The sequence below is a fragment of the Photinus pyralis genome, unplaced genomic scaffold (genome assembly GCF_008802855.1).
Source record: "Photinus pyralis isolate 1611_PpyrPB1 unplaced genomic scaffold, Ppyr1.3 Ppyr1.4_LG5, whole genome shotgun sequence".
Lineage (NCBI taxonomy): Eukaryota > Metazoa > Arthropoda > Insecta > Coleoptera > Lampyridae > Photinus > Photinus pyralis.
Genome location: NW_022170596.1, coordinates 2,637,659 through 2,654,479, shown reverse-complemented (window position 1 = coordinate 2,654,479; position 16,821 = coordinate 2,637,659). Strand labels below are relative to the sequence as shown.

At 36.6% G+C, this 16,821-nt stretch overlaps 2 protein-coding genes across 2 annotated transcripts; both read right to left on the bottom strand.

The window, feature by feature from the left end:
- Positions 1 to 3,281: 3,281 nt before the first annotated feature.
- On the bottom strand, positions 3,282 to 9,867 carry LOC116172287 (retinal dehydrogenase 1-like). The gene is made up of 11 exons (XM_031489473.1): positions 9,612 to 9,867; positions 9,457 to 9,561; positions 5,119 to 5,220; positions 4,897 to 5,062; positions 4,542 to 4,846; positions 4,390 to 4,492; positions 4,151 to 4,335; positions 3,935 to 4,099; positions 3,731 to 3,888; positions 3,590 to 3,664; positions 3,282 to 3,427 (listed from the first exon to the last, which is right to left on the bottom strand). Exons 1-11 carry the CDS (start codon positions 9,648 to 9,650, stop codon positions 3,370 to 3,372), a joined length of 1,461 nt encoding a protein of 486 aa, XP_031345333.1. The 5' UTR covers positions 9,651 to 9,867; the 3' UTR covers positions 3,282 to 3,369.
- A 3,175-nt stretch (positions 9,868 to 13,042) lies between these two features.
- LOC116172292 (retinal dehydrogenase 2-like) lies at positions 13,043 to 16,502 on the bottom strand. Its single transcript, XM_031489480.1, has 9 exons — positions 16,188 to 16,502; positions 15,968 to 16,133; positions 15,610 to 15,914; positions 15,460 to 15,562; positions 15,227 to 15,411; positions 15,000 to 15,164; positions 14,784 to 14,941; positions 14,656 to 14,730; positions 13,043 to 13,393 (listed from the first exon to the last, which is right to left on the bottom strand). The coding sequence occupies exons 1-9, from the start codon at positions 16,221 to 16,223 to the stop codon at positions 13,336 to 13,338; spliced, it is 1,251 nt and encodes a 416-aa protein (XP_031345340.1). The 5' UTR covers positions 16,224 to 16,502; the 3' UTR covers positions 13,043 to 13,335.
- Positions 16,503 to 16,821: the final 319 nt, after the last annotated feature.

Below are 16,821 nucleotides of genomic sequence, written 5' to 3'. Positions count from 1 at the left end.
AAAAATCTTCTTTCGATTGGTGTCATGATCAACCCTCTAAGTTAACATGGGGAGCAACTATCTACAAAAACCCCTTTTCCCATGTTAATTCCCTATGTTCGTTTTGGGAATATTCACTCGGTATAAATATTAAAGGTTCGGTAGTAAATTAGGTATATCCGAAAGTTTACAATATTCTTACCCTTTGTTTGAGCAATCTCCCATACATTTTTGGCATGCAGGGGAACATGGCAATCCGTGTCGCCGGCAGTTGCACCGAAGGGTCTCGCAGCCTGTAGCGCAGCCACACCTGTCCAGAGCACGGACTGCCTTCCATACTTGTGGCAGCTTGGACTACAGAACCTTCCAGCCTTTGGCTTCAAGAGTCCATCCCCATCCTTCTGGACTTGTAGAGCTTCTCATCACCTGGTTTGCACATTCCCAGATATGGCCAGCGACATACGCCGCCCTCCTTATGTGCTCCTCCACCTCTTGCTGCGGCGACACGGATTACCATGTTCCCCTGCATGCCAAAAATGTATGGGAGATTGCTCAAACAAAGGGTAAGAATATTGTATACTTTCGATATAATTTACTACCGAACCTTTAATATTTACCTATATGTAAAATTCCTTTTCAGTGGTGATAACGCAATCTCAGAGGAGGTCAGCGATGTACTTGGTGATTCTTCATAGGCTTATACATTTTTTACCCCATGTTTTAATATATCTTATGTTTTGTTAATGTGTATTTTTATTAAATAAAATAATATAAGTTTATATATTAAAACTTTGGAATATCTTGGGTTTCACTGCGTGCAACGTCTTCAAAAAGTGCAGTAGGGAAGCCTCTCATGCAGTTCCGATGCCAGTAGGTTATTTTTGTTATCATAAATGAATTCCCTGACCCCAAAAACAGAAGTCTAGACACTTTACACGACCCGGTGTGCCTTAAAAATATAATTCGATCAAAAGTCTGTCATTTTCTAAAAATGGCGGCTTTTCACGGACTTCCGGTATCCGGATTACATTTCTGGCGCTACCATTGGATTCCTCGGGTTAAAATCATACGAAATCGACCCCCAGATCTCGTCTCTAGGCCATATTTAGTTTTTAAAAAAATGTTACAATAAATCACCCCCAACCCCTCTAAAATCTACCCACACGGAAAATGTCAAGTGTTCTTCGGGTCAAATCGTTTAAATGGCTCTAAGGAACAACTGTACCAAGTGGCACCTTGGTATAAAAAAATGCAGTATCTTTCAATAATTTCCGTTATACCGCTAGTACTAACTGTACCTATTAGACATTCTCACTAATTAATGAAAGTGCAGATTCTAGTATGGATCATGTATGGATGACATATTTTTTCGAAAAATGAACATGATATAGTTGCAGTTAGCTACCTAATAGTAACAGCATTGAGACATGAAATTGTGAGAAACAATTCTAGGAATGTTAGTACTTGGTTTCCGTTTGGCGTTGAAAAGGTAGTTTTGTGAAAAAAGCATTCGATAGACGGTACAAAAGGGTGTTTATGCAACGCGGTTGTAGTATGAAAAAATAGATTTACCTTGTCTAACCAATCGTATTTTGATGTATTTGATCTCTCATTTCTGCATTTTCACATCGCTCTAGATGTGCACCTCATAAAGCAGTGGGTTCAATTTAGGCACATCTAGGTAAATGTACCTAAGCGATAATCCAATACCCAGTCTTCTTAGATAGGATCATTAGAAAAATAATAGTACATTATATATCAAGAAGTCCACTATTATTGACTGAGCACCAAGATTACATCTCGAGGCGCTTGCGCCGAGGGGTGTAAGGTGCGAAGGCAATAATAGACTTCTCTACCGTGGTTATATATACTATTTTTTCACTACTAGCACTTGAAGTCCTCTAAATTAACATATTATATTGATAAGAAAGTGAACGGTTGGACAGAATTGTTTGTTTCTTAATTTAACATGTCAATCAAGTACGTGGAAATACAAGTCAAACAGGCCGTATTTTGTTCTGTCATTGAGATTTTTCAAAGAGTAATTTCGTTCGAATTTTTTCAAAATGTGATAATTTTAGGTATGTAATTTCTCTGGAAATTGCGAATGGTGGCAATTATTCATTTTAGAGAACTTGTCTAAACGTTCATTGAGCGAAATTTCGGGTTGTGTTTTCTAAAAGTGACAGCGTGACAGTTCTCATTATTGACTACTAGTTAATAATAAAAAATTATTAACCACTTTGAACAAATGCCGAGAAAGCCTACTTTAGAAGTGGAAAAAAGGTTAATAATCATGTCATCGGACGCTAGTAGTGAAAAAATCAATTTATATTGTATTTGCCATGAGATTTTAGGTCATTATCAAGTTTAGATATAGCTATCTACACAATGATTTACTAGTATCACAGATTTAAATATACTAAAGTATGTACCTCTATTGAATCACACTGGTTTAATCAGGTAAATATCACTCGTCTCTTTGGCCCTTGTATACTTTTATTACTTCTACAGATAATGGGTAAGTTACCTTGTCAGCTTCTGCGATGTCAGCAATTTTTTTGCCTGTTGCAGGATTGAGAACTGGAAAAGTTTTCTTACTAACAGCATCCACAAACTCGTTATTTATAAATAACTAAAAATAAAGTCATTGATCACACAATCCCTTTTTTCGAATGGTCTTACCTTGGTGTATTTGATGGGCGGATTCGATTTATGAGCCATTGTAGAATGTGTTTCCAGTCACTTCTATTACAAAGTACCTAGTTCCCAAATATTTATCGGTCCTTTAAATTCGTTCGAATATCATATCTCACGATATGATAGTAGAGGGGGTCGAATTATCAAAAGTCATGAATGTCACTTCAATTAAAGTGGTAGGTTCGAGTGTATCTAATTTAGGATAACTTCTTCAAATCTAGTAGTTAAAGGAATTCAAAGCAAGCTCTGGAAAGGTAAACGTAAATTTATCTCAGGAGCTACAGGAGATACCTACAGTTTCACTATGCATCCTCATCATCATAGCATTACAAAACTTTAGATCGGGTTTTACGAAACTTAAATGCAATCTATTGACCAATAATTAATTTAACAATTTTAATTCTGGAAAAAAGAAATCTTCAATCTACCACTCACTCAACGCTGAGAATCGGCGTCCTACCTGTATGCCAAATTTCAACATTTTTACACTTTTAAAAATAGTTATGTAGTGCACACGAACGGACGGACGGACAGACAGACAACAATACAAAACTATAAAGGATCTGAGGACCCCGAGGAGGATCCTTAATAAAACCCATGGATTTCCAATTCATTAGTTTTAATCAGTAGGTTTTACATTATAAAACATACATTTAGAGAAAATGGTGTGATAAACGCGAGGATAAACGATTACACTTTTATTGATACGGTTTTCAATTCTAAGTACTCTTTGAGTCCTTCTTCTCCCCTGTAACAAACAGACAAAATGTTAGCATTAAAAAGACGTGAAAGAGATTCGGTTTGAGGTAGCGACAGTAAATGAACATAGTAAAAGAGTTGCTACAACAATGCAACTAATTTTTCATTATGTGTCCCCTTATTATAGTAACCCTGGTAAAAATTAACTTACAACTCTCTTCCTATTCCAGATTGTTTAAATCCTCCGAATGGCGCCTGGGGTGAGAAAGCGTGGTAACAGTTAACCCTACAAACAAAAATACAAAAATTATAGTATTTTCAAGTATTCTTTAGCTTTACATAAGATACTTACCACACAGATCCAGCTCTCACGGATTTGGCGTAAGCAAGAGCAGTTGTAATGTTGTTTGTCAATCCTCCCGCCGCTAAACCGTAGGTCGTATCATTAGCTCTTTTAATAACTTCTTCCAAGGTCTCAAACTTTAAAATGCTTTGTACTGGACCAAAAATCTAAAAATCACGTTTATAAAAGGAGTTTTAGTGTTTGAAAATAAACCTCTTCTCTTGCAATTGTCATGTCGTCTTTAACATCGGAAAATACGGTTGGTTCAACAAAGTAGCCTTCATTTCCTTTGCGACAACCTCCGGTTTGAAGATGAGCACCTTCCTTTTTTCCACTTTCTATCAGTCTTAAAACTTTATCAAGCATCTCTTGATTTACCTACACAACATTAAATATACTTAACGCATTCGGTTATTGAAGTAGGAGTACCTGAGGACCTTGCACGGTATCTTCAGCGAATGGATCACCTACTTTCGTACGCTTTGCCTTTTCTGCAGCTTTCTTAACAAATTCATCATAAATACCAGCCTGCACGTATGTGCGTGATCCCGCGCAACAATTTTGTCCATGGTTAGAGAAACATGCTCCATAAGCAATTTCAACAGCCCTATCAACTAAAAGTTCAGATAGAAGTAATAATAGGTATATTATAACGCGAGCACTTTTACCATCTACATCATCAAATATAACAAGAGGACTCTTTCCTCCAAGTTCAAGTGACACGCGCTTCAGATTGCTTTGACCAACACCTTCCATAATTTTGTTGCCAACCTATTTTAGACATATTTCATTACTTTGGCGATTTTTTTAAATATCATACTTCAGTAGATCCAGTAAAAGCAACTTTATTAATGCCTGGATGTTGAACAATCGCACCGCCTGCGGTTGGCCCATATCCTGGAAGTACATTTACTACTCCTTTTGGAAATCCAGCCTCCTTTGCCAATGCAGCGAGTACGAGAGCTGTCAAAGGTGTTTGTTCAGCTGGCTTGAGAACAACCGTGCATCCCGTGGCCAAGGCTGGCGCCCATTTCCACGCCACCATCCCAAGAGGATAATTCCACGGAATTATCTGTCCAACAACACCCACTGGTTCTTTAATTGTCATGGTCATAAAATTGCCATCTGCAGAAAAGAGCTTATAAATCGAACTAAGCGATCAATGAGAATGTTACCAGAGGGAATTGTACTTCCGTGAATTTTATCGCAGTATCCTGCGTAATACTTCAGCACATCAATAGAAAATCCCACATCGTGAAGTGCGTTTTTGTAGGTTTTACCATTGTCCAACGACTCTAAGGCAGCTAAATACTCCTTGTCGCGTTTCATTAGGTCCGCAAGCTTGGAAAATAAATTTGTACATTTCCACAGTAACTTAACTGTGTTGATAATAATACCTTCAGTATCAGTTCACCTCTTGAAGCCGGCGACATAGTTCTCCATTCGGAATTGCGTTCAAAGGCTGCTTTGGCAGCTGCGACTGCTTTATTGACATCTTCCTGAAATTTAAGTATGGTTACAATCTTCGATCTCATAATGGTACAAACCGGCGCAGATTAAGTAGGTTTTGAATTTACTATTTTAAAGTTATTGGAGTATACAAAATAGCTACTTATATGTCAAGTACGTAAGCAAGGGCTTTACGGGTGAGCTTTATATTATACGCAAAAGAGATTTAGGTTCTTTTTTTATCAAACGAGGTTGAACAAGACGAGTTAAATACAATCCTAAATTTGTAAGAAAAGCAATCGTCCTTATTTTAGGTACCTACATACTACGAGTTGGGTGTGTTCTAATCTTATACAAGGCAGTGATTTTATGCAAATGCATGATTTAAATTAGTAATATCATAGTGTAAGAATAGAATTACACTAAGGTAATATGTAAGGCGTGTGCTTTTGGATCAGTGCTGATCAATCGGAATCAAGTTCAATTAATCCAATTAATTTTTGCAGATTTTGCATATTTCGGGACCCTTTGTGCATAAAATATTATCAAGACCATATTTAAGCGGTTTTTTGCTGGCTTATTATAAACTTGCAAAGCAAGAAACTTTTGTGTTTTCTTGTTCACCCGCCGACAACACGATTGTGGGTGTGGGTAGCATGCAAGTTTTTAAAGTACACAGACCCTGGGAGGTATTTATGCTAAGATTGCCGCAATTATTAGTTTTCTTTGGAGTTTCACGTTAAATTAGGTGCAAGTTAAAATGCCAAAAAGACAGATCTTTAGTTAATTTATGGATAAAGGATTTTCCGAAACTTAAACAACTTATGGCCGTTTGCACAAAGTTAAACCGAGCTTAGCTTATAAGTATAGCTTATTAATTGTAACCATTGTCGCAATAATCGTTGCCAAACGGCCATTAAACTACACAACGATGATATTTTTAGTAAATACCTACTGCAGCTTGAAAGTTTCATAAGTGGCGCGTTTAACGCACGAGTTCAAGTTTAGAAAACGAGCCGCTCGCTGTACGAGTGCGATGGGGCGTTTTATGAAACAAGTTTCTTATACTATTTTTTCTATTGAGAAGATATTTTCGAAAATGTTTTATCAAAATGATGTTATAGTAACTTTTTGTAACTAGGGAATTTTGATATAGAAGTTGTATTAGTACAGGTTGTATTAAGTTGGCAGTACGACGTCCAAAATATTTCACTTATTTAAATACAGTCTCATCAATTTTGTTTTAATTAATAAACTTCAGAAATTAGTACATTAACTGTGGAACAATTCATAAAGGCAAAATACAGTCCTTCGTCCTTTTATATAAGTTATGTGAAATTCAGTCGTGTCACTGTCGATTAACGACAAAGCTAACAGCTAACAGATTTCGCCCATATGACACTGCTTCTACTTATACCTATTGGTGACTGACATAAAAAGAAAAACAAAGGTTTCTTTTCGCGATTTGCCATTAACGGTCACTAACGGATCGGTCCTTAGTGGGTTGTTGTTACGTGATAGGTGTCACTCATTAAGACGGGTTCGGTTTCGGATTGTCACTTCCTCTTAGGAGCATAACGATACTACACAAATCAGGCTCACGATATTAATAACGCAGAACAAGTGCTAAAAGCAATAAGCTGCTTCTTTTTTGAAAGATAGGTACACTCTATTCGTACTAGTAATCATTGGTCACAGATTGCACGTAGATGTTCAACGTGCTACAAAAAGAGGCATTGGGCCGTATGAATAAAAGTAAGCAAATGCTTCTACTTGAAAAATTCAAAGTAAATACTTGTAACTGCCCCTTCATACTGGTCTGTTTAGCATGGTTTAGCAGCGATGCACTGTGTCCTGTCCTTCTGCTTAGAAGCGCTGCTAAGTCGCCCAGTGCGAAGGAGCACTTACGAGTATTTACTTTGAATTTTGCAAGTATAAGCATTTGCTTACTTTTATTCATTCGGCCCATTAATCATTAAAGTAAAAATTTACCTCAAAGCTACATATCGTAATATTTAATTCCCTTTTGAGTTTTGGGAGAAAGTAATTAAGTAGTTTTTTCATATTGTTCTTCTTGTAATTTGATTAACACTTTATCAGCCTTACATGTCTCGCTTTTAATCAAATAGAAAGGGAATCTTGGACTTGTCTTTCTGTATATCAAAACATAACCCTAATTTGTAAACAAATACAATCGAATGTCAAATAGGGTAGTGAATTTAGGTTTTCCTCTTTAATACCAACTTAAAAACGATGCGTTAATAGGTCTCATTAACGCACTGTTTTGAGCGGAAAACAGTGCGTTAATAAGAACATTTAAAAATCGGAATAGAAAAAAACTTATGTCAACCTATAACAGGTGACGGATTAGTGTCTCTAGATTTGTTCAAAATTCGATTGTTATAAAATCATAGCAGTCTACTAAAAAGAAAATCCAAAAAAATAATATCAATTCAATGAAATGCGAATAACTCAAAAACTGTTAAAGATAGCTATAGGAACATGTAACATCAAAATATGTCAATTTCGATTCACCTATTTCACTTTCCCAGAAACGTTTAACTAAAGCTCCCAAAAAACACCCTGTATATGTGCATATTTCTACAAGTTGAAGTGCATATTATTTCTTGGCTTGCTTATAATTACACGTTTACAGTAGAAGATTGATAAAAAACATCTACTTGTGATTAACGTTAAAATCTAATAGTGGCGAAGACTAATTCCACAGCAGTTTCCCTTAAATAAAATTAATTTTGATTGGACTTTTCTTGCAGGTGTCGCAATACCAGGCCGCAGTTTTAGTTTGGCATTATGGACTAGTGCATATTAAATAATGCGAATTATTGTCGCTCATATTTTTAATTTTGGTATTATCAAACAGTAGCCAGGGCATAAAGTACGTTTTAATTTAGGTAACATATGTCGTTTAAAGATCGAGTACCTATCCTCCAAAAATATTCCTTTCGGTTTCGGAATATTTTTAATTTTTAATGTTTAATTCTACCTACTATTGCCACATATAGCAGTTACATTTTAATTTTCATGATTATGTTACAACAATATTTGAGATAAATTTTACCCTGGTAACCACTGAGTTGATAACAAATTAATTATTCTAAGTAATTGTTGTTTTTTCGGCCTTTAAATCACGTAGGCCATTATCCAAGCTAATGATATTAAATTTAGACAACAGTACAAAAAATTGAGGTTTGTGTGTTACGTCTTTGTTTGTTTATCATTCCTTTGATAATGGCCTACAGAATTTACAGGTCGAAACGCAGGCAATTTAAACAAACTAATTTGGGGAACTCTGTTGTTATTTTCATTCACTATAATATGAGAACCATGGATATTTACCCTCGTATTTCTATACGTGTGTTATTGTTCGACTCATTTTTGGCCTCTAAGAAATAGATAACCAATCAGTTACTAAGTTACGTAATTATCCCTCATTAAATGTAATATAGGGTTCATTAAACGATGTCTTTTTAAAAACGTGATTACACGTATATCGATAAATGTGGATTGAATTGAACTGTTGCAAACTCAACGAGTGTTCAGTAAATTGCACTTTCATGATGTGTGATGCAACGGTTGGTCATGGTGTCATTTATTCCTTGTGACCGAAAACTACACCTATTAGACATTCTCACTAATTAATGAAAGTGCAGATTCTAGTATGGATCATGTATGGATGACATATTTTTTCGTAAAATGAACATGATATAGTTGCAGTTAGCTACCTAATAATAACAGCATTGAGACATGAAATTTTGAGAAACAATTCTAGGAATGTTACTACTTAGTTTCCGTTTGGCGTTGAAAAGGTAGTTTTGAAAAAAAAAGCATTCGATAGACGGTACAAAAGGGTGTTTATGCAACGCGGTTGTAGTATGACAAAATAGATTTACCTTGTCTAACCAATCGTATTTTGATGTTTTTGATCTCTCATTTCTGTATTTTCACATCGCTTTAGATGTGCACCTCGTAAAGCAGTGGGTTCAATTTAGGCACATCTAGGTAAATGTACCTAAGCGATAATCCAATACCCAGTCTTAGATAGGATCATTAGAAAAATAAATCAATTTATATTGTAGGTATTTGCCATGAGACTTTAGGTCATTATCAAGTTTAGATATAGCAATATATACACAATCACAGATTTAAATATACTAAAGTTAAAGTATGTACCTCTATTGAATCACACTGGTTTAATCAGGTAAATATCACTCGTCTCTTTGGCCCTTGTATACTTTTATTACTTCTACAGATAATGGGTAAGTTACCTTGTCAGCTTCTGCGATGTCAGCAATTTTTTTGCCTGTTGCAGGATTGAGAACTGGAAAAGTTTTCTTACTAACAGCATCCACAAACTCGTTATTTATAAATAACTAAAAATAAAGTCATTGATCACACAATCCCTTTTTTCGAATGGTCTTACCTTGGTGTATTTGATGGGTGGATTCGATCTATGAGCCATTGTAGAATGTGTTTCAAGTCACTTCTATTACAAAGTAATCCCCAAATATTTATCGTTCCTTTAAATTCGTTCGATAACACTCACGATATGATAGTAGAGGGGGTCGAATTATCAAAAGTCACGAATGTCACTTCAATTAACTTACTGTGATCGTGATACGAAGTATACTACCTAAAGGTTTTTGCTGTCATCTTTTGCGAAAGCTGGTTCTGTAGTTAAAGCAAGCGCACCTTTCAAAATTTTTTGCTTTTAAAAACTAAAGCAATTCCTGCATAAAAAGTGAAGGAAAAGGTCTTGCTTCTGTAAAGTAAAAAGTTTTACGTTTTTCTTATTTATAAAAAAAAGAATTTGCTTACAATGTGAAGGACTTGCGTCTAATAAAAGTAATCTATAGGGTATAGCAATTATATTCTTATTTTATCATTAGTTGTCACGGTATCTCAGAGTCTGCATCTTAACATTTTTGCAATATCATGAATAATAATCTACTATGCGATCACAAATGAGTTGCTATCGAGTCACTTTTGGAATTATAATATACATGGGAAGTCGGCCTTATAGTCCGGGAGCCAGATGTTTTCATGACCAATAATAAGAAAGCTGAAAATTTGTAGTATGGTTCATTTAGTATTGCTAATAAACGTAGTGATCATCAGCTGGCCCAGTAGTGGTGGGTGTAGTCGCGGCAGCCATCCGAAGATGTATAATTATGATGAACAAAAACGAATACTAAGAAAGCTGAAATTTGAGGAAGTGATGGTCGACTTTAACAGTTTCACGAAATAAATCGTCCGCTGAGTTTTCCGCGGTGGAAAAGTGCTCAGCTGACCACTTAAAGATACGGCGTATCGCTATGCGCGCGGGAGTCTAGAATGATTAACTGCATCAGCTGACCACGTTTCCACTGCGAAAAGCTCAGCGGACATTTTTTTTCGTGTAACTGTTTCGAACGCCACTCATTTTTGATTGCCCGTTTATCTGTAAACATCTTTGGTTGTTTAGTCACAGTACCTATTGTGTTAGTTATGGCTAAAGCGGTGTATTTGCGTACAAGAAAATACTACCAAGACGTACATCTCGTGACTTGGATTTCAAAATGTCGTTTAGTCTAGTGTGTGGGTGGTAAATCCTAATGCTCACCCAAGCAAATCTTACACGAAGAAAAATTCGGTCGGGGCTTATCTTATAACTCAAACCGGGTATGTTACCAACAGTTCGAAGATGGTTAACAGGTTAACTGATAATATTTATTGTAAGCGTTTACATGCTGTTTATATCACAGATTTTCTTTCCTTAACCTATGTCAATTACGTTAGTATGCAGAAAATTCTGAATCCGTCATCCTCATCCCTGCCAACAATATGCTTAATATTCCTTTACTACCTTTGCAATTTATTTCCTGCTATTAAAAGTAGTGTATACTATTTCTTTATTATTCTGCATCTCTTTGTTATTCTTTGGTCTTTGCGGTGCTATTTCATTAATTTTGGCTGTCGCTTTAAATCTGTTCTAAATGAACATCTTAGGCCGCCGCGCCGGCAAGAAAGCAAATATGTTCTAAATGAACATTTACATTTAAGTAGGAAAATGTAGTGTGGTTGGTAAACCACTTTGTTGGCATGGATTTCGAAACGATCGAGCCTTGTCATCCGCGCGGTAAATGAAAATGTTTCTGCGGTATTGTGCGAACCCAGGATTTCAAAACGGAATTACTGAATAATACAGCCCACAGAGTCCAGAACATTTCACGAAGTGCTTGAGCGAATTGTACAACATATCAGGTTTATGTATATTATGCTCGACATAAGGGATGTCTCTTCGCTGCGAAGTTTTCGGCTTCGATAGAGACGGGGCCAGAGCAGAAGACGCCGAAGCACCGATCCTATTCTTCGCGGACACCGTCATTGTCACCTTCTTCCGAGGAAATGCGGCCGCCGCCGGTGTCTTCGGCTTCGACGACGGTTTCAACCGAAGCCAGGGGAGAGGCGGCCCTCTTGCGTTTCGGCGAGCCGGCCGCGACCTTCTTCTTTCCCTTTACTCCCGAACCGTCGGAGTGGCGCCAACTTTGAAGGATCCAGATGCGCTCTTTCCCTCCGTTTGGATTAAGGTGGCGGAGGTGACAGTCTGCGTGATGTACTCCTTTATGAAGGGCGCCATCTTCTTGGCGTCGGTCTTGTATGTTACGTACATACATCGTCACTTAGGTAGGTTCCTCTTGATCGTTTGAGGCGAGGATTCGCCGCGTTCCTTGAGAATCTTGGTTGACCACATCGACCGTCGGAGGATGAGACGGCTTTGAGCGGGCGCCCCCGTTTCGTGACAGACCACTTACGTCTTTATTAGGTATTGCTGAAAGTGTTAACGAAATCGCTAAAGTCCGTATCTTTTACTTCATTTTCTCTAAGCCTTTGCTTGTATTGTAAGGAAAAGGTAGAGATTATGAATACAAGACGAAAGTGGTAGTTAAATTTGAATAGTTTGCTCAAGTCGACAACAGAGTGCAAAACACTCAAATATAATTAAATATAAATTTGCGACCCCAGGATGAACGAAACATTGTCAAACATTGAAAAAAGAACAAGGCGCTATAATTATTCTTACACAATAATTGTAAATGTATAATTATTAATTTGTTATAAAAGTTAAGCAAACTTGTGGAATCGTTAAGTAATGTATAACAAATCTTTCATTAAGTTCGCAACCTTTTTTACTAAGAGTCACCTTCATTATTTATCATTTATTTATTTATACAATTATTGTAAGTCTTCGTACGAACTATTTCAAAAGTTATGCAAACTTTATGTATCGCACTCGTTACTTATAACCCTTTCGGATTTACACACAAATTTTAGAAGAATGGAGATACATCTAATACCTATATAAAAATCTCATATCACGGGTGTTTGTGGTTGCACTCTTAATGGATTGCGTTGAACTGCATTAATCTTGTATACCACAGATATACACCAATGACCAAACAGTCTATAAAGTATATGTCGTATACACCATATGCCATGGATTGTAAGCTAAGAAATATCAAAAAAACTTCGGGATAAAAGTTATCCAAAAACACTAAACTTTATCCACGGTGCCAATTTCAATTTTAGCCTTAACCATACTTTCCGTATAGCCCGAATGCTCGCGTAACAGCCCTTATTCGTTGGGTCTGATTTGGTAATGATTTTTTATTCATTGCATAGGTAGCTCAAAGGGTTTTCGAGAAAAAAGGCTGGTACGGGTAGGTGATCTGATACATCGTATAAAGGTAACGAAGCGAACATTTAAGGAAAAGTAGTGCATCGACAAATTTTTTAATGGTTCATATGTTGAGGATTGCACGATCTTTTATTATGTTCCCCTATAGTATTTGATTTTTTTTAGTAATATCAAGATTGATTTTTGATTGTTTATTACAATAGGTACATTTCGTAAAGTTTAAAGAAAACTATTTTTTAAAAAGTTACTACGACGCAGCAATCCTTTTCACCTGTAGCTTGCGGATCCTATACGACACACGTCACATTGACGACTGTTTCAATTTTATAATATCCACAAATAGATATTAATTGAAGTTTTTAATGGTGTACGTACGTACGTAGGTTGGGTTATGGGTATAACCATAGACCAAATACTGGTCTATGGTATAACGCTCCACTAATGCATATTGTGAGATTGTGGGTATGTTTTACACCTTAATAGATATGGTTTTCAACTCCAAGTACTCTTTGAGTCCTTCTTCTCCTCTGTAACAAAAGAACCAAAGATCAACGTCAATAAAAAATTACTTCGATACTTTGTCACTTAGTAAAGGCAATACACAATGATATAGCATGGGACAATTGGAACTGGAACTCGTCTTAGTCATGTCATTGAAAAAACTTTTTTTTGCTCATTGATCATGTGGTATAATAATAATAGTAAGAGTAATGACTAATGAGAAATAAATTACTCTGAACACTGCGAGGATAAGCAAATCCAAGGTCATGCTACAAACGCAATAGGTACACACCATGGTACACACGCAGAGAAATCTAAACAGGGATCAAAAGATATAACTACTAAATTTAATGAACATATTTTCAGCTAGATAAAATGTACGCAGTACGCAACGGATCGCTAGTGAATCTTTGGTAAATAAAAATTCCTTAGCTCTTTTCTTGAACACCCGAATTGATAGTTCAAATATACTTTGAGAGTAATGGTTACAAAAATAATTACAAAATTTTGGATTGAGAAACAAGAATGTTTTTTGAAAAAACGATTTAGTGACTTTAGGTAGACGCAGCAGTTTCTTAGAATATTGTCCAGTATTGTGGATTCCAGTACCCAGGTCAACTATTGTGCCAAAACCGCTACTCATCTAATAGAATAGATCAAGAACTTTGAATACATATACATAACGAAGGGGAAGCACACGAAGAGAAAGAAATAAGGGATGTAATCATTGAAAGCTTGCGTCAGTTCATGAGATTCATCGATACTCGATAGTCAAATTATTAATAAATCCTTAATCTTTTGTTTAGAACTACCAGTGTATGAATTAATGGTATCCATATTTTTTTGGATTATTAGAACTTATGATAGAAGAAAAGTAATTCCTTTTAACGATCTTAATCCAAGAATATTTAATCCAAGATTGAATATTTCAATATGATATGTAATTATGCGTCATTTTTGTACTCCGGTGCGTCAAATATATAAAACTATAGCACGGCTCCGATGACCACAATAGGTATTGCAATATTAATACTGCGCCTGGGTCCTGGGAGTACCATTTCGCACGCAAAAAACGTATGCGTATGATATTGTATAAGTTTACTAGCGATTCTATAAGATAAGTTTTTCAAAAGGATTTTGGGATATATAATTGCTTATTTAAGTAATGAATTTCGCGTTGTGCATATAACTATGTACTTAGATATGTTATGAAACTGTTTTAAAAAACACCATACCAAGCATTTTTTTTGTAAATTGCATCTAAATATAGGTACATAAAATTACTCACAACTCTCTTCCCATGCCAGATTGTTTAAATCCTCCGAATGGCGTCTGGGGTGAAATAGCGTCGTAGCAGTTAACCCTAGAAACACACCACTTACTTTGTTATTTACAATATATTCTCAAAGGAGATACCATACTGATCCAGCTCGTACCGATTTGGCATAGGCAAGGGCAGTGGTAATATCGTTTGTTAAAACTCCTGCGGCCAAGCCGTAGCTTGTATCATTTGCTCTTTTAATTACTTCTTCTAACGTATCAAATTCGAAAATGCTTTGAACCGGCCCAAAAATCTAAAACCTGACTCTTGAATACTTTTCAAGAATTAGGTATAGTGATTGAAAATCAAACCTCTTCTCTTGCAATGGTCATGTCATCTCTAACATCAGAAAATACAGTCGGTTCTACAAAGTAACCTTCCTTCCCTTTGCGAGAGCCCCCAGTTTGAAGATTAGCACCTTCCTTTTTACCACTTTCGATGAGCCTAAGAATTTTGTCAAGCATCTCTTGATTGACCTAAGAGAAATCAGTTACATTAAGCTTAATCGGTTATCGACCTTTATTGATGTACAACTTACCTGAGGACCTTGATCGGTGTCTTCAGCGAATGGATCACCTACCTTCGTTTGCTTTGCCATTTGAGTAGCCTTTTTCACAAATTCGTTGTAAATACCAGATTGAACATACGTGCGAGATCCCGCGCAGCAGTTTTGCCCGTGGTTAGCGAAGCAAGCACCATATGCGATTTCTACGGCCTTATCCACTGAAAACAAATACTAAATACTTTGATATTGAACACGTGAACTTGTACCATCGATATCATTAAATATAACAAGAGGACTTTTTCCTCCAAGTTCAAGAGAAACCCGTTTTAGATTGCTTCGACCAACCTCTTCCATGATTTTATTACCAACCTGTTTGAAATTCATTACTAGAACGTTATTTTTTAATAATACCATACCTCAGTAGATCCAGTGAACGCAACCTTATTTACGTCGGGATGCTTAACCAGTGCACCGCCTGTTGTTGGTCCATAGCCTGGAACTACATTCACAACTCCTTTTGGAAATCCTGCTTCTTTTGCCAAAGCGGCAACGGCAAGAGCTGACAAAGGTGTTTGTTCAGCTGGCTTGAGGACAACCGTACAACCCGCCGCTAAAGCCGGTGCCCACTTCCAAGCCAACAACATCAGAGGATAATTCCACGGAATTATTTGTCCAACTACTCCAACGGGTTCCTTAAGCGTCATGGTCATAAAGTCACCGTCTGCAAGAAATGCGGTTCAAAAATTGGAGATTAGAGTTAATTGCAAGGGTTACCTGAGGGAACTGTACTTCCGTGTATCTTATCGCAATATCCTGCATAATATTTCAGGACATTAACAGAAAATTCGACATCTACTAATGCGCTTTTATAAGGTTTTCCATTGTCCAAGGCGTCTAAAGCAGCTAGATATTCTTGGTCACGTTCGATTAGATCTGCAAGCTTATTACAAAATCTTAAATACGGAAAGTAACAATTGCAGTGGCGATTGATTACCTTCCCTATTAGTTTGCCTCTTGAAGATGCATACATAGTCCTCCATTCGGAGTTCTGTTCAAAGGCTGCCTTTGCAGCTGCGACCGCTTTGTCAACATCTTCCTAAAAATTAAACTAAATTAGAGAATTCGGTGTCAGTTTTGTGGCCAATGTGAAAAGTACAGTAGACTCCACGTCGGAAACGTCAGACTGGTCATTCGACGGATAGGTCACGGCAAAAGAGCTGTCAGGCGCCCCCAGAAATGCATTTTCCCAAAAAATGTTCTGGTCTTTGTCGATATGAGCTCGTATTATAATCGCAAGGCGAACATACGGCTTCCAAATTACTATTTCCGCCTGGCGCCTTGGTAGATACTTTTTATGAATACCTTTCATACCTTTTATTTTTCATTTGCCTGTTATATGTCAATTATATCTGTCATATGAGATATATAAAGCAGTCTATGACCCCCGAGGGCATAATGAGAGGGCATAATGAGATGACAATCCATTATGCCCTCTCATTATGCCCTCAAACTGCCTGTCAAATATATTGATGGAGTTATGTAATAAAGACAGATGCTACTTGATTCGTATGAAGCACTAACAATAATCATTACAGTTGGAAATGCATTATTTGGAACGATGAAAAATA

Excerpts from the sequence above, each read along its gene's own strand:
- LOC116172292 (XM_031489480.1), bottom strand. The coding sequence starts at position 16,223 with ATGTATGCATCTTCAAGAGGCAAACTAATAGGGAAG. Across the intron at positions 15,915-15,967 it reads CGGAAGTACAGTTCCCTCAG|ACGGTGACTTTATGACCATG; the intron begins GTAACCCTTGCA and ends CATTTCTTGCAG. Across the intron at positions 15,165-15,226 it reads ACACCGATCAAGGTCCTCAG|GTCAATCAAGAGATGCTTGA; the intron begins GTAAGTTGTACA and ends GATTTCTCTTAG.
- LOC116172287 (XM_031489473.1), bottom strand. The coding sequence starts at position 9,650 with ATGGCTCATAGATCGAATCCACCCATCAAATACACCAAG. Across the intron at positions 5,221-9,456 it reads ACATCGCAGAAGCTGACAAG|GAAGATGTCAATAAAGCAGT; the intron begins GTAACTTACCCA and ends CTTAAATTTCAG. Across the intron at positions 3,889-3,934 it reads TGACAATTGCAAGAGAAGAG|ATTTTTGGTCCAGTACAAAG; the intron begins GTTTATTTTCAA and ends CGTGATTTTTAG.